The 23,112-nt window shown below is 45.9% G+C and overlaps 1 protein-coding gene across 6 annotated transcripts in view; it reads right to left on the bottom strand.

Annotated features, from left to right (window-relative positions):
• The window catches only part of LOC143964536 (E3 ubiquitin-protein ligase RNF213-like), a 955,032-nt gene extending 933,787 nt beyond the window's left edge, over positions 1–21,245 (bottom strand). For 5 of the 6 annotated variants that reach the window (XM_077474321.1, XM_077474324.1, XM_077474323.1 and 2 more), the window contains exons 1-3: positions 21,120–21,245; positions 20,479–20,626; positions 11,618–11,790 (exon numbers count right to left, since the gene is read on the bottom strand). In XM_077474321.1, coding sequence (XP_077330447.1) covers positions 11,618–11,790; positions 20,479–20,584 — 279 coding nt within the window. In that variant the 5' untranslated portion in view covers positions 20,585–20,626; positions 21,120–21,245. Of the gene's footprint in view, positions 1–11,617; positions 11,791–20,478; positions 20,630–21,119 lie in introns of all 6 variants that reach the window. The other variant, XM_077474322.1, reaches the window with a different exon arrangement.
• Positions 21,246–23,112: the final 1,867 nt, after the last annotated feature.

Below are 23,112 nucleotides of genomic sequence, written 5' to 3'. Positions count from 1 at the left end.
ACCCCGCCCCCTCTGATGTAACGGAAACCTGCGTTACATCAGAGGGGGCGGGGTCACCCACACGTCACTGGGGAACCCCTGGCTTCCCTCTCCTGCGTCAGAGGGGCGGGGTCAGGTGACGGGTGGCCCCGCCCTCCCAATATAAGAAATGTCAGCGCTCGGCTCTCTGCAGTGTCTCCGCAGTGGAGACAGAAGAAGGAGGTATGGACAGCGCTGGACTGAGAGATCCCCCGTCGCTGGATATGATCATCCATCGCTGGACCCCGGAGATCCGTCGCTGGATAGCAAGAGTGGATTAGCACCGCTGGATTTTTTTTTTTTTTTTTTTTTTTTTAATAAAGGAATTTTTCAAAAGTGTGTTTGTCTTATTTAACCATTTTGACACTTTCTTTGTGAAATGGTAGGGGTACTTTTGTACCCCCTTACCATTTCAAACAGGGGGGGGCCGGGATCTGGGGGTCCCCTTGTTAAAGGGGGCTTCCAGATTCTGATAAGCCCCCCGCCCGCAGACCCTCACAACCAACGGCCAGGGTTGTGAGGATGAGGCCCTTGTCCTTATCAACATGGGGACAAGGTGCTTTGAGGGGTCACAGACCCCCAAAGCATCCTCCCAATGTTGAGGGTATGTGGCCTGGTACGGTTCAGGAGGGAGGGGGGGCCGCTCTCTCGTCCCCCCCTCTTTTCCTGCGGCCTGCCAGGTTGCGTGCTCGGATAAAGGGTCTGGTATGGATATTTAGGGGGACCCCCACGTCAATTTTTTTAAAAAATTTGATGCGGGGTTCCCCTTAATATCCATATCAGACCTGAAGGGTCTGGTATGGATATTTGGGGGGACCCCCACGTCAATTTTTTTTTAAAATTTGACACGGGGTTCCCCTTAATATCCATGTCAGACCTGAAGGGCCTTTTGATTGAATTTAGGGGAACCCCCACGCTTTTTTTTTTTTTTTTTTTTTAATCAATGAATGAATGAATTGTCGGCTAATACAGAGAACACTCATTGAGTGTTCTCTGTATTACGGAGACCCGACAATTTAGCCGCAAGTGATTTTAAAAGACTTTTTTTCCTGCACAAATGACACTTTGTGCAGCGACAGTTCTAAGCACCAGAAACATGCGCCCCTTCACAGGCATACTATAGATACCCCCCAGCTACGAAATTTAAAGGAATATTACACTTTTATTGTTTCACTTTAATCATTATTAAAATCACTGCTCCTGAAAAAACGGCCGTTTTTAAAACTTTTTTTTGCATTGATCCATGTCCCCTGGGGCAGGACCCAGGTCCCCAAACACTTTTTAGGACAGTAACTTCCATATTACCCTTTAAAATGAGCACTTTAGATTGTGAACGTTCGAGTCCCATAGACTTTAATAGGGTTCTAAAGTTCACACGAAGTTTAGGTCTGTTCGCAGGTTCTGGTGCGAACCGAACAGGGGGGTGTTCGGCTCATCCCTATTCCTGACCCCTGTATTCCATGCATAACACTCAAAATGTGTCCACACCCACTGCGCTACGCATTACTGTTCTCATTGAGGTAACCAAAAGTGTCCCAGGTCTTGCGTTTTAGAATCTTATAGCATATGCTAACAAAAGAAAAAAAAATTGCCTCGCCCCGCTAAAGTGTTCGGGTTTGGCTTGAAGAAAAGGTGGCAACCCTACTGTGGCCACTACTGCCGACTGCAGTGCAACAATGAGAAATGATTCTAGACATGTCAGCTGCATCCTTAAAGCTCAGATCACCATGTACTGGGCATGTAAAGCTCTTACAATGATAAGAGATTGCTACATGAACCGCTCCACTTCTTAGTGAATTCCTCCTGCATGGGGTATATAGTAGCTGAGTAAACCTCTTTGGTGGAGAGAACACTTTGTAAGGGTGAACCCAATCCATATACACAACCTCTTTGAGATGAGGGTATAAAGGGAATTACTGAGAACCTTGTGGCAGCTGTTATGTACAGTATAGTACCTAGGGGTGGGATCTTCAGAAATGCAGACTTAGGAAGTGCCAGCTTCCAATCAGTGTGGACTATTTTGGAAAGCAAACTCACCAAGGCCTATTGTGTCTGGGTTACACTCCTCAGATAAGTAGCCTACTGCCTATTCCTTGGGCTCACATCATCTGCCAGTCCTTCAGTGTCCACCAACTCCTCCGAGAAAAGGTTCAGAACCCCTTGAAACTCCTAAACCTTTAGCGGAAAACTGCACCGGCGGAGCTACAGGAAGTGTTTTCCTGACCTGATGGAGGCATCTATGAGCCCTCCCCTGCTGTGCATTCACCTCTCCACTGTTTAGAAGACATATGTCCTGATGACAATAATAAAGGGCTCTGTGCTCAAAAAAGCAGCCCCAATCAGTATAGAAGACACTGCGCCACAAACAGTGTACTGGTTACTCTCTTTTTCATGCCTCTCAGTGCTACCACTTATGTTGCTTCTGCCTCTGCCACACCCTTCCAGGCCTCTCTTGACCGACTCCCAATGTCAAGGGGGGGCACTCTGGGGACCCTGATGCAAGGGGGGGCACTCTGGGGACCCTGATGCAAGGGGGGGCACTCTGGGGACCCTGATGCAAGGGGGGGCACTCTGGGGACCCTGATGCAAGGGGGGGCACTCTGGGGACCCTGATGCAAGGGGGGGCACTCTGGGGACCCTGATGCAAGGGGAGGGCACTCTGGGGACCCTGATGCAAGGGGGGGGGCACTCTGGGGACCCTGATGCAAGGGGGGGGGCACTCTGGGGACCCTGATGCAAGGGGGGGCACTCTGGGGACCCTGATGCAAGGGGGGGCACTCTGGGGACCCTGATGCAAGGGGGGGCACTCTGGGGACCCTAATGCAATGGGGGGACACACTGGGGACCCTGATGCAAGGGGGGGGACACACTGGGGACCCTGATGCAAGGGGGGGCACTCTGGGGACCCTGATGCAAGGGGGGGCACTCTGGGGACCCTGATGCAAGGGGGGGCACTCTGGGGACCCTGATGCAAGGGGGGGCACTCTGGGGACCCTGATGCAAGGGGGGGCACTCTGGGGACCCTGATGCAAGGGGGCACTCTGGGGACCCTGATGCAAGGGGGCACGCTGGGGACCCTGATGCAAGGGGGAGGGGGCTCTCTGGGGACCCTGATGCAAGGGGGAGGGGGCTCTCTGGGGACCCTGATGCAAGGGGGAGGGGGCTCTCTGGGGACCCTGATGTAAGGGGGAGGGGGCTCTCTGGGGACCCTGTGTAAGGGGGGCTCTCTGGGGACCCTGATGCAAGGGGAGCTCTCTGGGGATCCTGATGCAAGGGGGGCTCTCTGGGGATCCTGATGCAAGGGGGGCTCTCTTGGGATCCTGATGCAAGGGGGGCTCTCTGGGGATCCTGATGCAAGGGGGGCTCTCTGGGGATCCAGCTGCAAGGGGGGGCTCTCTGGGAACCCTAGAGGAAGGAAGGGTAGAAGTGGTGCTGTTCTGAGATTGGGGTATTTTAAACCCTCTACTAACGTGGTGAAATCCTAATATGGTATCTGTGCAAATAATGCAATAAGAATGTGCAAAAATGCCAAAAAATTTGCAAAATGTTCAAATCATCTGAATAGTTGTTACCACAGAAATGTGCAAAATGTGCAAAAAATCTGATTGATTGTGACCACAACCTGATAAGCTGTTGCTACAATATTAAATTAGTGCTATGGTAACGATGCAAATGAAACAAATTTAAATGTGCAAAAAACACAGTGGGGTAGTACACGTCCCACACTATATAAGGCTGCCAGCGCGGCGACCTTGTGTAGTGTGTTGGCGTGCAGGGAGAGAGCAGGATAGGCAGGGACAGTGTCATCTTTGCTTGTGAACCTAGCGCTGTTACAGTGGGTGTTGTGTGCCTCCTGCACAGTATACACCTGAAGCTACCCCTTAATGCTGATGTTGTTCTATTTCTGTAACACAGGCATCTGCAGCAGTTACAGTGGGTGTTGTGTGCCTCTTGCACAGTATACACCTGAAGATACCCCTTATTGATGGTGTTCTGTTTCTGTAACACAGGCATCTGCAGCAGTTACAGTGGGTGTAGTGTGCCTCCTGCACAGTATACACCTGAAGCTACCGTATATACTCGAGTATAAGCCGAGATTTTCAGCCTCTTTTTTGAGGCTGAAAGTGCCCCCCTCGGCTTATACTCGAGTCATCGCTGTCTGCCCGCTCGATCAGCGTGTCGAGCAGACAGACAGCGGCCATTCTATTCAAAAGCCGCGCCTCCGGCTCCGCCTTCGCCTGTGATAGGCGGAACACTGAATTTCCCAGCAGCCTGTGTTCCGCCTATCACGGACATCGTATCATCCTCGTACTACGGACGAGGATGATACGAAGGCAGTGATAGGCGGAACACAGGCTGCTGGGAAATTCAGTGTTCCGCCTATCACAGGCGAAGGAGGAGGCGCGGCTTTTGAATTTTACAATGGCCGCCGAAGAGGGCACGGGACGGAGGCAAGGCAAGGCAAGGCAAGGCACGGCACGGCACGGGACGGGACGGGACGGAGGCAAGGCACGACACGACGGCAAGGCACGGCACGGGACGGAACGGAGGCAAGGCACGGGACGGAGGCTCGGGACAAAGGTAGGCTGGACACACACACACACACACACACACACACACACACACACACACACACACACACACACATACACATACACATACACACACACACACACACACACAGGGATGGGTGGATGGATGGAGACACACACAGGGATGGGTGGATGGATGGAGACACACACACACAGGGATGGATGGATGGATGGAAGGAGACACACACACACAGGGATGGATGGATGGATGGACACACACACACACAGGGATGGATGGACGGACACACAGGGATGGACGGACACACAGGGATGGACGGACACACAGGGATGGACGGACACACACACAGGGATGGACAGGCATGTCTTACCCTCGGCTTATACACGAGTCAATAAGTTTGCCAGTTTTTTTGGGGGTAAATTGGGGGCCTCGGCTTATATTCGGGTCGGCCTATACTCGAGTATATACGGTACCCCTTATTGCTGGTGTTCTGTTTCTGTAACACAGGCATCTGCAGCAGTTACAGTGGGTGTTGTGTGGCTCCTGCACAATATACACCTGAAGATATCCCTTATTGCTGGTCTTGTTCTGTTTCTGTAACACAGGCATCTACAGCAGTTAAGAGTGGGTGTTGTGTGCCTCCTACACAGTATCTGTTCTTCAGATCCTATACCACAGGCAGGCAGCTGCAGTACTGACAGTCAGCGCACTGTGTTATCTGCTCAGTATGCACCTAAAGCTACCCCAATTGCTGGTTTTCCCATCTCCCTGCAGGCCATTAGTATGTCTGGAATGCAAACAAGGAGAGGCAGACAGTCACGAGCCAATAAAAGAGGGCAAGCAGGCTCTGTGTCTAGAGACAACAGTGCTGGTCGTGTACACAGTGCATCGTCATCAGCACGTGGCCATGGAACACGCTTGTCCTTATTTTCGGCAGCTGGACGTGTTGAGGCCCATCATGCCGAAGACTTGGTAGAGTGGATGACCAAGCCCTCCTCATCCTCCTTATCCTCTCTCACCCAGGCTCAGGGTACTAGCAAAGCAGTTGCCAATGCGTCCTCTTCCCTTGTCCCAATGTTATCAGTCACTCCTTCCCTAGACCCACCATGTCCTCCTGAGGAGTCCCCCAAACTGTTTGAGCACAGTGTTGGCTCCAGGAGGATGCCCAGCATTTTTGAAGGTTCTGATGATGATGATACCCACCTAGAGGAAGGCAGTATTGTGAGCACAGAGAGAGGGGATGATCAAGAGGGAGAGCAATCTGGCAGTCTTGTTCCACCAGCTGCAGCATACTGCCAGGTTTGCTCCAGTGATGAAGAGGGAGGGGATGATAAGGTCACTGACTCCACGTGGGTGCCTAATAGGAGAGAGGAGGAGGAGGCGGCACATCTCCAACGAGGCAGGATGCCCTCCGAAGGCCAGCTTAAGGGCAGCACCGCTGCTATTTGCAACATATGTCTCAAGCATATCTCGTGTGGCCAAAACATCAGCCGCTTGGGCACCACATGCTTGACCAGACAAATGTTGACCTGCCATGAAGCTCGTTGGCAAGCGTACCTTAAAGACCCACACCAAAGAACAAAGCGGACCTCTCCTTGCTCCTCATCAGCTGGGATATCCAACCCCACTTTACCTTCAGTCCTCTCTAAAACCTGCACTGAGAGGAATGAAGGTGTAGAATTAGGCGAGTCACAGCCAAGTACTTGTGGGCACTCTGCTTGCAGTACATCAATGTCCGATTGTAGCAGGCAAATTTCCCTGCCCCAGCTGTTGGACCATCAAAAGAAGTTCACTCCCAGCCATCCACATGCCCAGCGGTTGAATGCTAGCTTGGCTAAATTGCTAGCACTTCAACTGCTGCCTTTTCATTTGTAGACTCTGCCCTCTTCCGTGAGTTTGTGCAATATGCGGTTCCTCAGTGGCAGGTTCCCAAACGCCACTTTTTCTCACGGAAGGCGATTACGGCATGTGTAAGGCAATGTTCATGCCTCGCTGGCCAGGGCGGTCAGCGGTAAGGTGCATATTACCGCTGACTCATGGTCCAGCAGGCATGGACAGGAACGTTGCCTATCATTCACGGCCCATTGGGTCACTCTTCTAAGCAGCTGGGAAGGCTGCAGGACAAGGTGCCGTAGCGTTGGAGGTTGTTCCACCACCACGCCTCCAAAATGCTACTACTGGTTGTGACACACCTCTCTCCTCCACCCCCTCCTCTTCTTCTTCCTCCATGACCTATTCCTGTGCTTTGTCCTCTGAACCAGCGGTGCTCCGTAGGCGTTCGAGGGGCTACGCAAGTACGCAGGCAAAAAGATGCCATGCCGTGCTTGCGCTGGTGTGTTTGGGGGGGCAGGAGCCACACTGGGGCAGATATTTTGTCAGCTCTGCAGGGGCAGGCCGAGAGGTGGTTGATGCCACACCAGCTTAAGCCAGGAATGGTGGGTTGCGACAATGGCACCAACCTCCTCTCCGCCCTCCGGCAGGGGCAACTGACCCATGTGCCCTGTCTGGCTCACGTTCTTAACCTGGTGGTGCAGCAGTTCTTGGGAGGCAGGCCAGGAAAGTCTGTGTGCATTTCCACCGATCATATAATGCCAGTGCTTGGCTGGCTGAGCTCCAAAAGGAGTTGATCCTGCCCAAGAACCGCCTTATATGTGACATGCCCACCAGGTGAACTCAACGTTGGCCATGCTGCAGCGGCTACACACGCAGCAGAGGGCCATCAATGAATACCTGTGCGACTACGGCACCAGGACAGGGTCAGGGGAGCCTGTTTTTTTTCCACCACGCCAGTGAGGCATGATCAGGGATGCATGCACTGTCCTGTCACCATTTGAGGAGGCCACGAGGATGGTGAGCAGTGACAGTGCATGCATCAGTGACACTGTACCTCTTATCCACCTGTTGGAGCATATGCTGCATGGAATAATGGGCAGAACAGAGGCAGGAAGTGGATGACTTCCTTGCTTCTCAAGGCCCCCTTTCTCCAGACAGTGTTAGGCCGCGTACACACGCGCGGACTGTTGGCCCAACTTTGTCCGTCCAACAGTTTGAGCGAACAGTCCGCTCAAACTTAGCATGGACGGACATGGCCACACACGACGAACGAACAGTTTGCTGAAACCGTGCGCGATGACGTGAACGGCACGTACGACGGGACGCAAAATACGACGTCCTATACACTGCATTATAACTTTTGGCTTGAAAATCCTTTCTGAGCATGCGCGGAACTTAGTTTGACGAACAAGCCTACACACGGGCGGACTGTTCGTTGAAACAAGGTTTCAGCGGACAGTTTTTCGGAATTTCCGTAAAACCTTGTCCGTCCAACTGTCCGCTGAAACTGTCCGCTGAAAGCCCACACACGAGCGGACTGTCCGCCCAAACACTGTTCAGCGGACAAGGTTGGGCCAACAGTCCGCGCGTGTGTACGCGGCCTTCCTGCTATCCCACCCATCACACAGGAAGTAGACAAGGAGGAGGATTGTGTCAACATGGAGGTGGAGCCTGGCACTCAGCATCAGCAGTCTTTTAGGGATGATTTACAGTCCCAGGAAACCCGTGGACATGTACGTGGCTGGGAGGAGGTGGCTGCGGATCATGTCGTCCTTAGTGACCTAGAGGACTCCGGACCGAATGCCTCAGCTAACCTACGCTGCATGGCCTCCCTGATCCTGCAAAGCCTGCAGAAGGATCCTCGTATTCTTCAGATCAAGGAGAGGGGCCATTACTGGCTGGCCACTCTCCTTGATCCATGGTACAAGAGTAAGGTTGCGGCCCTTATCTTGCCATCGCAGAGGGAGCAGAGGATGAGACATCTCCGGGAGGCCTTGCAGAAAGGTCTGTGCAACGCGTTCCCAGAGACTGGAAGGTTACAAACTCCTGGTCCTGGACAACATGTTGCTGAGGCTCTGCTCAGAAGGAGCGGTGGAGAAGGTGGCCGTCTGACCAATGCGTTCAGACAATTTTTTAGTCCGCAGCCCCAAGGTATGATCGGTTCCAGCAACCATCGCCAGCATCTGATTTACATGGTGCAGGAATACCTAGGGGCAAGATCAGACTTCCTAAAATCCAAAATCCTCTGGGTTACTGGGTCTCGAGGATGGATCATTGGCCAGAGCTTGCACAGTATGCAATTGAGCTACTGGCCTGTCCTGCATCCAGCGTTCTTTCGGAACGCACATTCAGTGCTGCTGGAGGCTTTGTAACCAATCACAGGGTGTGCCTGTCCACCGACTCGGTTGATCGACTGACCTTCATAAAGATGAATCAGTCTTGGATTACCACCAGCTACCAAGCACCTGAAGCTGTAACCAAATATTTTTTTTGGAAATGTCACATACCTTCAAGACTGCCTATGCTGATGCTGAGTGACTGTCTTGGTATGTTCACTGACTATCTTCTTCCTCCTCAATGATCCGGCTGATAGCTTGTAAGAACATTTTCGGTTCTGGGTGACGCCACCAGTGGCTAAGGCCCAATTTTTCAGCCCCTGTTTAACAGGGTCATGTAATTACAATTTTTGATGCAATGCTTTGCAGCAGGGCTCATTCCTGCACTCCAACTAGAATATCTGTGAGGTGTTGCAGTGTTGTGGCATCAGGTGCAACAGGTGCATGTAATTACAATTTTTGATATATTTCACAGCAGGGCCCGTTCCAGCGCCCACCATGAGTAACTGTGAGGACATATAGTGTTGTGGCACCAGCACCACCACAACCACCAAAAGCCCAATTTTTCTACCACTGTTCAACAATGGCGTGTAATTACAATTCTTGATATAATAGTTCAAAGCAGGGCGCTCCAGCGCCCACCAAGAGTCACTTTGAGGGCTTACATTGTTAACTTGTAGCAACACCAACACCTTAGGGCCAAATTTCTGCAGAACATATAGGGCAGGCCCCTACTTTCAAACAGCCAACTTGCAAACTGCTCCTACTTGCAAACGGGAGGAAACAACAGGAAGTAAGATGAAAAAAGACAGACGGCCAAAGAAGTTATACAGGGGTGATAACCATTCCCTATGTTTTCCAAAAAGCTTAAAAATTGATTTTTTGACTGGAACTACACTTTAAAAATGTACCAGTTCAAAATTACAGACAGATTCTACTTAACACAACAAACTTACACAGTCCCTGTCTTGTTTGCACCGTCTGTATACTGCTGTTCTGAGTATATAGGGTCTGGGGGCCCCACACCTTTCCTTTTTTTAATTTGGGCACGGGGTTCCCCTTAATATTCATACAAGACCCAAAGGGGCTGGTAATGGGCATGGGGACTGTAAAAATACCCATGCCATCTTTCTCAATGATTTTCATCCATATTGCCGGAACCAGACATTACGTTAAAACCGCAAGCAGTTTTAAATTACTTTTTTTCCATTAAACATCATTTTATGCAGGGACTGTTAACATGGGAAACACGTGGCACTTCACAGGCATACTATAGACACCCCCCAGGCACGATATTTAAAGGAATATTTCACTTTTTTTTTTTCACCTTAATCGTCATTAAAATCAGTGCTCCCGAAAAACGGCCATTTTTAAAAAAAATGTTTGCATTGATCCATGTCTTCTGGGGCAGGAGCAAGGGTCCCCAAACCCTTTTTAGGAGAATATCTTGCATATTAGCCTTTAAAATTAGCACTTTTGATTTCGAACGTTTGAGTTCCATAGACTTTAATGGGGTTCTAAAGTTCATACAAATTTTCAGTCCGTTCAAAGGTTCTGGTCCGAACCGAACTGGTGGGTGTTCAGCTCATCCTTACTGAGGACATAGACCTTTACAGTTATAAATTGTGACTTAAAAGACACCCAAAGACCTCTTGTTGTTATGGGTATGTTTTACATGTTTTTAAGTGATGTTATTTTATTCTTTGGTTAACAAAAGTTGGCTGCTGTGGCCATATAAAACCCATGTTATGCAGTCTGTGTCTTTAATTTAATGGTAAGAACCGAGGTTGACGAATCCTATAGTCAAGTGCTCTTCACAACTGTTATTTGGCATTTCTTAAAAAGGTGCCCCATAGGAAATGCACTCTCCACAATTATTCATCCCACATGGACGTATTACGCCTTCACAGTATTTGCGACTATGTATCACACGGGAAAAACCTTTCGGCCTGTGTCAGCTATTTGCTTCCGTGTTTGTGATGTAAGTGATATCCTTGCAGCTAGCCTCTTATTGCTGGACAAAAGCAGTATTTGTGTGTCTTCCTGCAGAATCCTGGGAAAGCTGAAGATTCCAAATGATGCACTACTACATGGTTCTGGAAGTTCTTCTTGTGAGAGCTGGGATGCACGGTTGAGCGGGCAGGGCAGTAGTTACTGTGAGCAGCGCGGCGACTCCATCCAGTCTGGACATATCAGCGGGAGGATGACAGCAGATGGATCACAGGTCCGGGCATCCCACCCACTGGACAACCCGGACCTGTGATCCATTTGCTGTCACCCCCCCACCGATGTGTCCAGACTGGAGGGAGCTGCTGCACTGCTCACAGTACCTACCACTCTGCCCACTCAGCCATGCATCCCAGCTCCCGTACGATCCGGTCGTATCTTTACTGGGCTCCCTGATCGCATGGAAGAGCCTGGTAAAGATAGGGGTTGGGACCCCCTTAAGCCTCCTGTAAAAGTAATCCAGCGGCTGCTTAGCTGATTGGATTACTTTTATATAAAAGGTATTTGCTGGGGCTAAAAAAAATTATACTGTGTATATATATATAATTATATATATATATATATATATATATATATATATATATATACACACACACGCACATATACACACACAGTATATGTACGGTGGTATAGAAGTTGTTAAACTGTAAATTTCAATCACTGTCTGATCATTTGGCTTATTACAGAAGCTGTTTCAGTGTTATGTATGATAGTGATTGCCTTTAGACTAGCATGCAGGTAAAATAAGAGCAGAGAAAGGGTTGGGCTGTAGCTTACGGAAAAGGGTGGATGCTACTTTACAGAGGAGTTGAAAGCTATTGGTGTTTGGAATGTAGTCCTTAAATCTTCTTTAGTACACTAAATGCTCTTACCTCTTGGCTCTTAATCAGAGGCAATAGTCGTTCATCTTCACTTATTTTTGATTGGTCATCAATGGTGGTTGTTTTTGTGATATCTGCTTTCAGCTCTTTCCCATCCTCCGAATGATTTAGAGAATCAGAGTACTGCTGTTCACCTCCAACATGGGTAGTAATTGTAGTAGTTCCTTAAAACACATGATAAAAATAAAATAATGCACTGGTGCTACTTCTGTTCTTGCAAATAGCTAGAATGCACTCTAGGATCATATCTCTTATTTGTTAAAAATAAAAGCTTCCATGCCAGCCTCTCAAACTTTTTATCTTCAGGTCATGATACATTAGCTGATGAATATACAACGGGTAAAATAGGTAATGAACATGTCACCATTTTTCTAGGAAAATGTATTTCTAACGGTGCTATTGACATGACATTTTCACCACATGTTGGTAATAACTTAATTAAGCTATGTGTAATAAAATGGAAAGACACAGGGAAAAAGTATTGAATGCATGAAGAAAGGGAGGTAAAAAAAAAAAAAAAAAAACAGAAAGCCAAGACACCAGCTGAAATCTGTCAATAATTAGAAAGCAATCCCGCCCCTTGTCAGTGCACATTAATATCAGCTGGTTCCATGTCAACTGATGGCCAATAAAAAGGTGTCTCATTACCAATTATGCATCTTTTAGGATGTGCCCCCAAAATATCTTGTTTGTCTATTGTATGGATTCTGACCAAATCCTTTTGGGCGAGGAACACACCACTCCCTCATCAGTGCCTCTCATTAGTGTCCACCTGTGTCATGGGTGGAGACCTCTAGTGCTCACATATAAAAGGAGTGTATTGCTCCCATGGTTCAGAGAAGCAGGATCTCCCAGTCTATGGATAGTGTAGGACCCACTAATCATGGGGTACATGGTATGACCAAATCCCCATATTTTTTGATGTTTTTTTGAAAATGTTTAGGTGTTTTAACCACTTGCCGCCCGCCCTATAGGCAATTGACGGCGGCAAAGTGGTTTCATAATCCTGACCGGACGTCATATGACGTGATCAGGATTATGAGCCGCTGCGCGCCCCCGGGGGCGCGCATCGCGGCGATCGTTGTTGCGGGGTGTCAGTCTGACACCCGGCAACTACGATCTCGGTAAAGAGTCTCTGACGGAGACTCTTTACCACGTGATCAGCCGTGTCCAATCACGGCTGATCACAGTGTAAATGGGAAGAGCCGGTGATCGGCTTTCCCTCACTCGCGTCTGTCAGACGCGAGTAGAGGAGAGCCGATCGGCTGCTCCTCTGACAGGGGAGGTCTGTGCTGATCGATTATCAGCACAGCCCCCCGAGGATGCCCATACTGGACCACCAGGGACGCCACCAGACCACCAGGGAAAAGGTAATCCTCCCTAGACCACCAGGGATGCCAGTCAGCACAATGGGTGCCAATCAGTGCCCATAATGGATGCCAATCAGTGCCCACAATGGGCATCACTGATTGGCATGCATTATTGTTTGGCACTGATTGGCATCCATTACTATAGTATAACACCAATGCCGCCTATGAGTGCCCACCTGTGCTGCCTATGAGTGCCCACCTGTGCCGCCTATGAGTGCCCACCTGTGCCGCCTATCAGTGCCCACCTGTGCCGCCTATCCGTGCACATCCATGCCCATCTGTGCCGCCTATCCATGCCCATCTGTGCCGCCTATCCATGCCCATCTGTGCCGCCCATCTGTGCCGCCCATCCGTGTCGCCCATCCGTGCCAGCTATCAGTGCCAATTTGTGCCACCTATCAGTGTTTGTCCGTGTCGCCCATCCGTGTCGCCCATCAGTGCCGCCCATCAGTGCCGCCTATCAGTGCCGCCTATCAGTGCCACTTCATTGGTGCCACATTGGTGCCCATCAGTGCCGCCTTATCAGTGCCCATCAGTGTAGCCCCATCAGTGCCCATCAGTGAAGGAGAAAACGTACTTATTTACAAAGTTTTGAAACTGAAACAAAAAAAAACATTTTTTTTTTCAAAATTTTATGTATTTTTTTATTTGTAGCGCAAAAAATAAAAACCATAGAGGTGATCAAATACCACCAAAAGAAAGCTCTATTTGTGGGAAAAAAATGATAAAAATTTCATTTGGGTACAGTGTAGCATGACCGCGCAATTGTCATTCAAAATGCGACAGCGCTGAAAGCTCAAAATTGGTCTGGGCAGGAAGGTGTTTAAGTGCCCTGTATTGAAGTGGTTAAATAAGCCTGGCAGGAGGTAAATGTCTTTTTTACATGTGTGCACTGTAATAGTTTGTTCTCATTACCAAGGTGTCACACAAGAGACATCTCATGATGGGTGAAAGCAAAGAGCTCTCTCAAGACCTTCGCAATCTTATTATTGCAAAACATACTGATGGTATTGGTTACAGAAGGATTTCTGAATGTTCCTGTGAGCACTGGAAATAGAAAGAACCGGCCATAACCAGGTGGTCCTTGCAAGATTTCTGATAGAGGAGTGAAAAGGATCAGAAAAGATGTCCGAGAGCCAAGGCCCACTCGTGGAAAGTTTCAGAAAGACCTGAAATTAGCAGGTACAGTTGTTTCAAAGAAAATATGTAATGCACTCAACCACCATGGCCTGTATGCACGCTCACCACGCAAGACTCCATAGCTGAAGCAAGTTGAAGCTTGTTTAAAGTTTACTGCACAACATTTAGACAAGCCTATGAAATAATGGGAGAATAAAGTCTGGTCAGATGAGACCAAAATGGAACTCTTTGGATGCCATAAAACACACCATGTTTGGAGGTCAAATGGCACTGCACATCACTCCAAAAACACCCCCATACCAAAGTGAAGTCCGGAAGTGGGAACATAGTGCGGGGCTGCTTTTCAGCATACTGGCAAAGACATTATTGATAAAAATATGCTGCCATCTACCAGGATGATGAAGATGAAACGAGGGTGGATATTTCAGCAAGACAACGATTCCAAACACAAAGCCAAGGAAACTCCTAATTGGTTTCAAAGAAAGAAAATAAGGCTGCTAGAATAGCCCAGCCAGTCACCTGACTTGAATTTAATAGAAAATCTATGGAAAGAACTAAAGATCAGAGTTCATAGAAGAGGCCCATGGAATCTCCAAGATTTGAAGACAGTGTGAAAGAATGGGCCAAATCGCACCTGAGCAATGCATGCGACTAGTTTCTCCATATATGAGGTGTCTTGAAGCTGTCATTACCAACAAAGGATTTTGTAAGAAGTATTAAATAAATTTCAGTTAGCGTGTTCAATACTTTTTCCCTGTGTTATTCCATTTTATTACACATAACTTAATTTCTGAACTTATTTGTTTTGGGTTCTTTGTATGTATAGATTGTATGGGTTTGTTACTGACGTGGTGAAAATTTAATGTAGAAAAACCTTTAGAAATATATTTACCTAGAAAAATAGTGATGTGCTCAATACTCCTTTTTACCCACTATATAAGAATATATATATTGTAAAGTTTGGGGGATTGTAGCTCCACAGGACCGAGTGCAAAACCGTTATACTTTAAACAAAAAAGTTTTATTTTCAGTGAGCAAATCAAAATAAGGCTTCCAGCAGCACACAAATATAATAAAAAGGCACATACAGTTTGTGGATGGGTCTTCACCCCAACGTTTTAACAGTCCTTGTTAAATCTTTTAGCAGACCCACAGCTCTCCAAAACAGGTGTATTCACCAACACACCTAGCACTACTTCCTTTTTAAGAGCTGCTCCCTAGAGGCTCTTAACGCTGTGTGTGCTGGAATGCCGAATATCACTTCAGAGCCTCTGAAATTCCGGGTCCCAAATATCTCTCCATTAACAGAAAGAACTGCGACCCCCTGAATACTACCACACTTCCCTTAAAGGGAACATAACCCAAATGTTGGTGCTATATCGCACCCGTCCAGGACCCAACCTTGGCATCCTGTACAATACATATAAATGAGACTATAGTGTAAATTTCATTTTGACTGAGCCGTAAACAGTTCTAATTGATTGTACAGTTTATTTGGTTCTGTTCTAAACTTGACTAAGTTGTGCATTTCTCACTGTTGCCAGTAGGTGTCACTGGTACCTTAGGCCAGTATGAGAATTACAACTGGGTAGAGCTATGCAATTATTATTCTCTTTCCAGAACAGCCCAGTAGGAGGTTCCTGGCCGCTGTGCATTCTGGGAAGGGGGTATGTATTGGACAGAGCCACATGCTCTTGGTTAGTCGTTACCTCGGGATCCTCCTGGCCTGAGGGTGTGCTGCTGCAAGTAGGCCCAGAAGCCTGTCTGGGGCCTACTAATCCTGTGGTGGTCCTTAGGTTGTCTTGCCTGTGTGGAAGAAGCCGAGCCAAGCTGAGAAGATCCAGGAAAGGACCCTTACTGGAGAGAGCCAGGATGAAGGCTGGTCTCTCAGGAGGGCCTGGTGACTCGTTTGGAGGACGCACCCATGTCTGAACTACCTTTACAGTGTTGCCAGATAGCTTAAAGGTTCTGACACTCTAAAGCTGAATCCTATTCTGCAATTGAAATCGTGGTAACTAGCTCCTGGTTGCTAAGTCTGTGAGAGAGGCTTATCCAAGAGCACTAATGGCTGCTAATTTAGGGGGCACTAAATATGAATGGGCTTGAATTTAGGGGCACTCTGGAGGAGCATATAAGTGGGCACTCTAGGAGGTACTAACTTGGTACCCCCAGAGTGCCCCCTTAGCACAGACGTACTAAGGGGGCACTTAGGAGGATGCAAGGGGCACTTTGGAGACACTGAAGGGACATTCTAGAGGCATTGATGTAAAGGGGCACTGTGGAGAATGTAAGGGGGCTCTGATGTAAGGTTTGGACTCTGGGGGCTCTCATCTAAGCTGGCACTCTGGAGACATAGAATGTGAATGGGAAAAAAGAACTACGCTAAAAACCAAAACACGATATGTGAAAATATATAATTTTTTTCTTTGCGCTAGTGTTTGGAGCGCTACAAGCTCGTATGATGCATTGCCATATGGTATCCAACACATCTGGTAAGAGCGTTACATCCTTCTATATGATCTCCATCCCTTTGAGATCCACCCAAGAGCCAGTGTGATTATACCCTCCTGTCTATTGGGGTATTCATCACCACGATTGGATTGTCTGATCTGTGAGACTGTTGATTATATTGCTTTATATGAGTGATACCTTATAAAGACTTTATATGTATATTCACAACATTTCTGGAATATTTGAGTTTTCACCTCCACGGGTGTCACCTTTTGATTTTATTATCAGTTTGAGCATATTAACCACTTAAGCCCCGGACCAATTTGCAGCCAAAGGACCAAGCCCCTTTTTGCGATTCGGCACTGCGTCGCTTTAACTGACAATTGCGTTGTCGTGCGACGTGGCTCCCAAACAAATTTGGGGTCCTTTTTTCCCCACAAATAGAGCTTTCTTTTGGTGGTATTTGATCACTTCTGCGGTTTTTATTTTTATTTTATTTTTTTTGCTATAATAAATATCCCCCAAAAATATATAAAAAACATTTTTTTTCTCAGTTTAGGCCAATACGTATTCTTCTACATATGTTTGGTAAAAAAAAAAAAAAAAATCGCAATTAGCGATTATTGATTGGTTTGCGCAAAAGTTCTAGCAATTACAAAATAGGGAATAGTTTTATAGCATTTTTTTTTTTTTTTTTTACTAGTAATGGTGGCAATCAGCAATTTTTATTGTGACTGCGACATTATGGCACATTTTTGACACATTTTTGGGACCATTGTCATTTATACAGCAATCAGTGCTATTTAAATGCACGGATTCCTGTGTAAATGAAACTGGCAGTGAAGGAGTTAACCACTAGGGGGCAGTGTAGGTGTTATGTATGATAATATGTTTTTTTATTGTAGGGGGCGTGGCCTGGCATGTGACGTCACCGATAGTCTTTCCCTATAAAAGGGAAGAGGCGATCGGTGACAGGCTCAGTAGGAAGCACGGGGAGAGGTTTGTTTACACAGACCTCTCCTCGTTCTTCAGCTCTGTGACCCGATCGCGGGGCACCAGCAGCGATCGGGTCCACTGGTCCCGCGGCCATGGTCATGAAGCTCAGGACCGGGTCGGGAGCGCGCCGCCGCCGACCCACGGTTGGGCACTTAAAGCGGGAGTAAATCCGCTGATGTGTTTTTTTTTTTCTACCTGCAAAGGAAAAGGCATAATGAGCTAGTATGCACCGCATACTAGCTCATTATGAAATACTTACCTTAGAACGAGCCCCCGACATCTGGTCCGATCCACGCTGAGGGAGCTTACATGCTCCCTCTGCGTTTCTTCTGGGTATCGCGGCTCCGGCGCTGTGAATGGCCGGAGCCGTGATATCGTCACTCCCGCGCATGCGCGTGGGAGATTTCTTCCCAGCAGCGTCCGTAGTCTGCCGGGATTTCAGCCGGGAATCCCCTGTGCGCATGCGCCGCTGCAGTCAGCGGCGCATTGCGAGGGGAATATCTCCTAAACCCTACAGGTTTAGGAGATTTTTTTTTTACCTACAGGTAAGCCTTATTATAGGCTTTCCTGTAGGTAAAAGTCCCAAAAAGGGCTATACAACCTCTTTAAAGAGCAACGTACAGGTATGTGCTTGTGCCCAGCCGTGCCATTCTGCTGACGTACATCAGCGTGAGGCGGTCCTTAAGTGGTTAATATTGATTCTAGATGAATTAGTGCTACACTATTTCACTCTGGAGACATAGATGTAAAGGGAACTCTGATTTATATGGGGAATGTGGAGGACTTTGATAGGAATATAGCACTCATCCTGACTGTTGCACTTCATTTATTACTTACTCCTGACTCCGGCACTCTATATATATTATGCTGTGCATAGACCTGACAAAGGTGTTAATTGTCTCAATTGTTGCTGGCTTTAATTAAGTTCTTCTGAAAGGTAGGCTCGGTAAGAGAAAAATATAATTTTTATATGCATAAAAACATATGTAATGGAAACATTTACTTGGAAAAAATATAATAATATTTTGTGGCATAAAGGACTGTGGTATATGTGTGCAAAGTATACAGCAAGCGCAGATTCTGTTCAATACCCTTTAAGACCCTTACGTGTAATACAGAACTAATTTTCTGTTCTTTCCCAGGATGCCCCATATCTTTAATAATCGTAGACTTGCATTCACTTTATTTACATATTGTTTGTACTGTTTAAAAGCGAAGTTCACCTTTGGGAACATGTTATAAGTTATGCCCATATTTAAGGTGTAACATGTGCTAAGCACACCAACCATCACTTACTCCCTAATCACTGCACTCATAGTCCTTTGACATTTCCTCTGGCTTTGTACCTGAAAAAACTGGAGGAAGTGTCTGCAGGAGCCTGGCATTGCACCTATGGGTAAAAATAATATATGCACCTTTATTCCCTGCAAATATATGTGCATTTATTTATTTTTTCGACTTAGAGACCGAGCCTCTTTCTGAGATTTGTTTACAAGTTAAAAACAATATTTTTTTGCTAGAAAATTACTTAGAACCCCCAAACATTATATATATTTTTTCTAACACCATAGAGAATAAAATGGCGGTCGTTGCAATGCTTTGTCACACCATATTTGCGCAGTGGTCTTGCAAGCGCACTATTTTTGAAAAAAAATATAATTTTGAATTAAATAAGACAACAGTAAAGTTAGTTAATTATTTTTTTTTTATATTGTGAAAGATAATGTTACACTGAGTAAATTGATACCCAACATGTCAAGCTTCAAAATTGTGCCCGCTTGTGGAATGGTGACAAACTTTTACCCTTAAAAATCACCATAAGCGTCGTTTAACAAATTCTACAGGTTGCATATTTTGAGTTATAGAGGAGGTCTAGGGCTAGAATTAATGCTCTCACTCTACCAATAGCAGCAAAACCTCACACGTGTGGTTTCATATGCAGGCGCTACTCACGTATGCGTTCGCTTCTGTACTTGAGCTCGGCGGGACGGGCCACGTTTAAATTTATTTTTTCTTATTTATTTTACCTTTTTTTTTTTTTTTTTTTAAACTGTTCTTTTTATAAAAAAAAATTGTGTCACTTTTATTCCTATTACATGGAATGTAAACATCCCTTGTAATAGAAAAAGCATGACAGGACCTCTTAAATATGAGATCCGGGGTCAGAGAGACCTCAGATCTCATATTTACACTAAAATGCAATAAAAAAAGTAATTTAAAAATGCACCTTTAAGAGCTATTGGCGGAATTGACGTTTTTGATGTCGCTTCTGCCCAGCAATGATATGGAGAAGGGTGGTGGCCATCTTTCCCTCACTTGTCTCCACGTCAGGCCAGAAGATGGATCCGATCCCCTCCACCACTGCCGAAGGCTCCGGTAAGCAGTAGAGGGCACCAAAGCGCACCAGCGGGGGGGGGGGGGGGCCTCTCCAACGCCGATTAAAAGTGATCTTGCGGTGAGACCACTTTTATCTCGAAGCAGACCGCCCGCTGAAGAGAATACTGGGATTATGGCAGCTAGCTGCTGCCATAACAACGATATTTCTCTTCAAAGTACCGACGTACAATGACAGTGGGCGGTCCGGAAGTGGTTAATGGTGAATTTACCCTTTAAATATTGATTTTCTTATTTTATAATACGAGTTTCTGTCATATTTCACATTGTCAGTAAAAAATTTGCTATTTCAGTAAATTTTTCATATTTTCATAAAATAAATCGTGGGTTGGCAACAGGAAAAACACCTCACAGGTGTTTCCTACTCTATCCAAGAGTTTAAAAACAAATTTTGACTTCGGATCTTCTTTATCTGTAACCAGAAGTAGTATAATAGATTAACAAAGACCAAAATTAACTGATTAGCTGTAATTGTCTTTTACCAGCACAGGGTTAGCTTACCTTGATTCCCTGTACTTTGTACAGGAACAAGCAGGCGTGTCCCACATTCGGAGCAGAACTTGGGTTGCTCTTCCTTGGGTTCATGGCCACAATTGTGACACTTCATATTTTAAAGAATTTACTGCTTCCAGTGCCTCTCTTCAACTGTCTACTGGGCAAGATGAAAGGCCATTCGTAAATAACAAGAAAAAACACTAGTGCCAGAGATAATTGATAAGGAAACACATTTTACCATAGGAATGCCCACACATTTCACAACAGAGAGCCTGATCATGCAATTTACAAGGTGAAAAGATGAGCAGACTTCAGAAAATTTCATTAGGAGCAGGGCAGAATTTATATTGCTTATAGCTGATCCAGGAAACAGAGGAGGTGGATAGATTTAGGAGAAAGCATTTTATTATAGTTGCTATGCAGAGTCAGGCTTGATTTCTTTTTACCTTTATCTTATATCACTCTTTAAGAAAATGTATCACAATTCTTTACTGAAATGCATTATATTCCTATTTTATAAATATATTGGGAAATATAATAAAATAGTGTAATTGTAGCCCTGGACCCACTTAACGATTACACAGGTGCAGGGCTTGTTTTTAAATCATGGTGCAAATTTACAATAGAGTCATTAACTTTTCACGTACCTTTTTTTATTTGTCCATTGGCTGATCCATGCTAAAAATTTTAGAGTTAGTCTGTAGAAGACTTAGTGCAATCTCCTTCCTTGTCACTCCTAGACTGACTAAAGTGTCTACGTTTCTGCATTTTTATATGGTTTTTCTCTTAGTAGTTTCACTTTTATTTTCTGATCATTCCACCACTGGTTACAGCACTTATAAGGAACATTCTTTTCAGGTCAGAGGTTATTTACATGTATTCTTTGTACAGTCAAGGAAGTAAAAAAGAGTAATTACACCTAAAGCAAGTTTCAGTGTATGTATGTATGTATATGTATATGTGTGTATATATATATATATATATATATATATATATATATATATATATACACACACAAACACACATATATATATATATATACATATATACACACACACATATATATATATATATATATATATATATATATTACACCACATGTGCTTTGGCCACAAATCCTCCAGCTGTCCCTTGGTATAAGCGCTGAACAGCGCATATGTCTGCTCCAGTATTCAAACCTCATATCACTCTCCACGCTGTGCAGCAGCCACCCAACCTCCCTGGCTCGCCGTAGGCTCACTTCCCGGACACGATGGAGAGGTAAGGCACCACGTGACGCTGGTGATGTCAACGTGTTTCACAAAGTGAATCGTGTAGCTTCGTGATTCACTTTGCAAAATGCGTTGGCGTCACCAGAGTCATGTGGCGCCTTTCCTCTTCATCATGTCCCGGGAGTGAGGCAAGCCAGGGAGGTTGTATGGCTGCTGCACAGCATGAAGAATGATTTGAGGTTTGAATACTGCATGTCCAGTATACTAGCAACTGTTTCCTTGTGGAAATATTCAATTATTCATCAATGAACATTGTTCTCTTACCATGTATCCATATCATTATTTTGTGGATTTTTTCCATCTACAGCCAGTAATTCCTTAATGCTGTCCATCAGGTCCATCCCCTCCCCTTTTTCCATCCATACCTTGTAATCTTGAGCCCCCCAGGGACCTTTGCACAGATGTTCATACCATATATTTATACTTTTGTCTAAATATTTTTGCAAACAACATATTAGCCGTGGCATGGACATCAGCGCATAGATATCTGGCATCCGGACGATTGTTTATATGTTTTATTTGTTGTTGTTTTTGTTTTCTGTCCTGTGCTGTGTATTGCCATATCCGGTGGCTATTTGATGCAGTGGCCTTCAGATATTTCATGTGTCTTAACTATTACCTCCCCTATCACCTCTAATATTTGCTTTGGTAATGGAATCTCTTGCGCAAGCCATCCTAGCCTCCCCCTCAATATCAGGCATTCAAATTGGCGATGTAACACATAAAATTAGCCTTTACGCCGATGACATAATATTGGTGACTAAACCCCTCAAATCATTACCAGCATTACAAAATCTCCTAGATCGCTTCAGTCGCATTTCCCTATACAAGATTAATTATAGTGAATATTCCATGCTTGGCATTTTCCTATTGCAACCGACTAAAGAATTGATCTCAGCTAACTACCTTTTCTTGTGAACCCCTAATTCAACTATGAATCACCTTGGCATTCAACTAACCTCTCCCTCCACAAGACTTCTCCATGTAAACCTACAAGCCATGTCTAAAAACTCGCATATATCAGAAGGCCTTCAGAAGACTGCTGCTTCCTGGGCAGCCCGAATAGCTCTAACAAAAATGTTTATGCTGCCACATGTGCTGTATCTATTTAGATCAATACCTGTGCCTATCCATTCATCTCACATCGTTAAACTCTGAGGCCGTATTCAACTCTTGACATCTGGAAAAGCAATCACCCTCAAATTCACCGCAAACTACTATGCACACCAAATAAATTTGCCAACATTGGAGCTTATTTATAAAGCAGCCATACTGGATCAAGCTAAAGTGTGGTGGACCCCTTTCTACCAACCAACCTGGCTCTAAATCAAGTGTACAGCCTTGACCGCATCCCTAAAAAATCTACTCC

This window comes from Lithobates pipiens, unplaced genomic scaffold (assembly GCF_037356315.1).
Source record: "Lithobates pipiens isolate NorthernLeopardFrog02 unplaced genomic scaffold, aLitPip1_a1.2 Scaffold_8, whole genome shotgun sequence".
Taxonomy (NCBI): domain Eukaryota; kingdom Metazoa; phylum Chordata; class Amphibia; order Anura; family Ranidae; genus Lithobates; species Lithobates pipiens.
The sequence above is the reverse complement of the archived record's forward strand: the minus strand, read 5'-3'. Positions and strand labels throughout refer to the sequence as shown.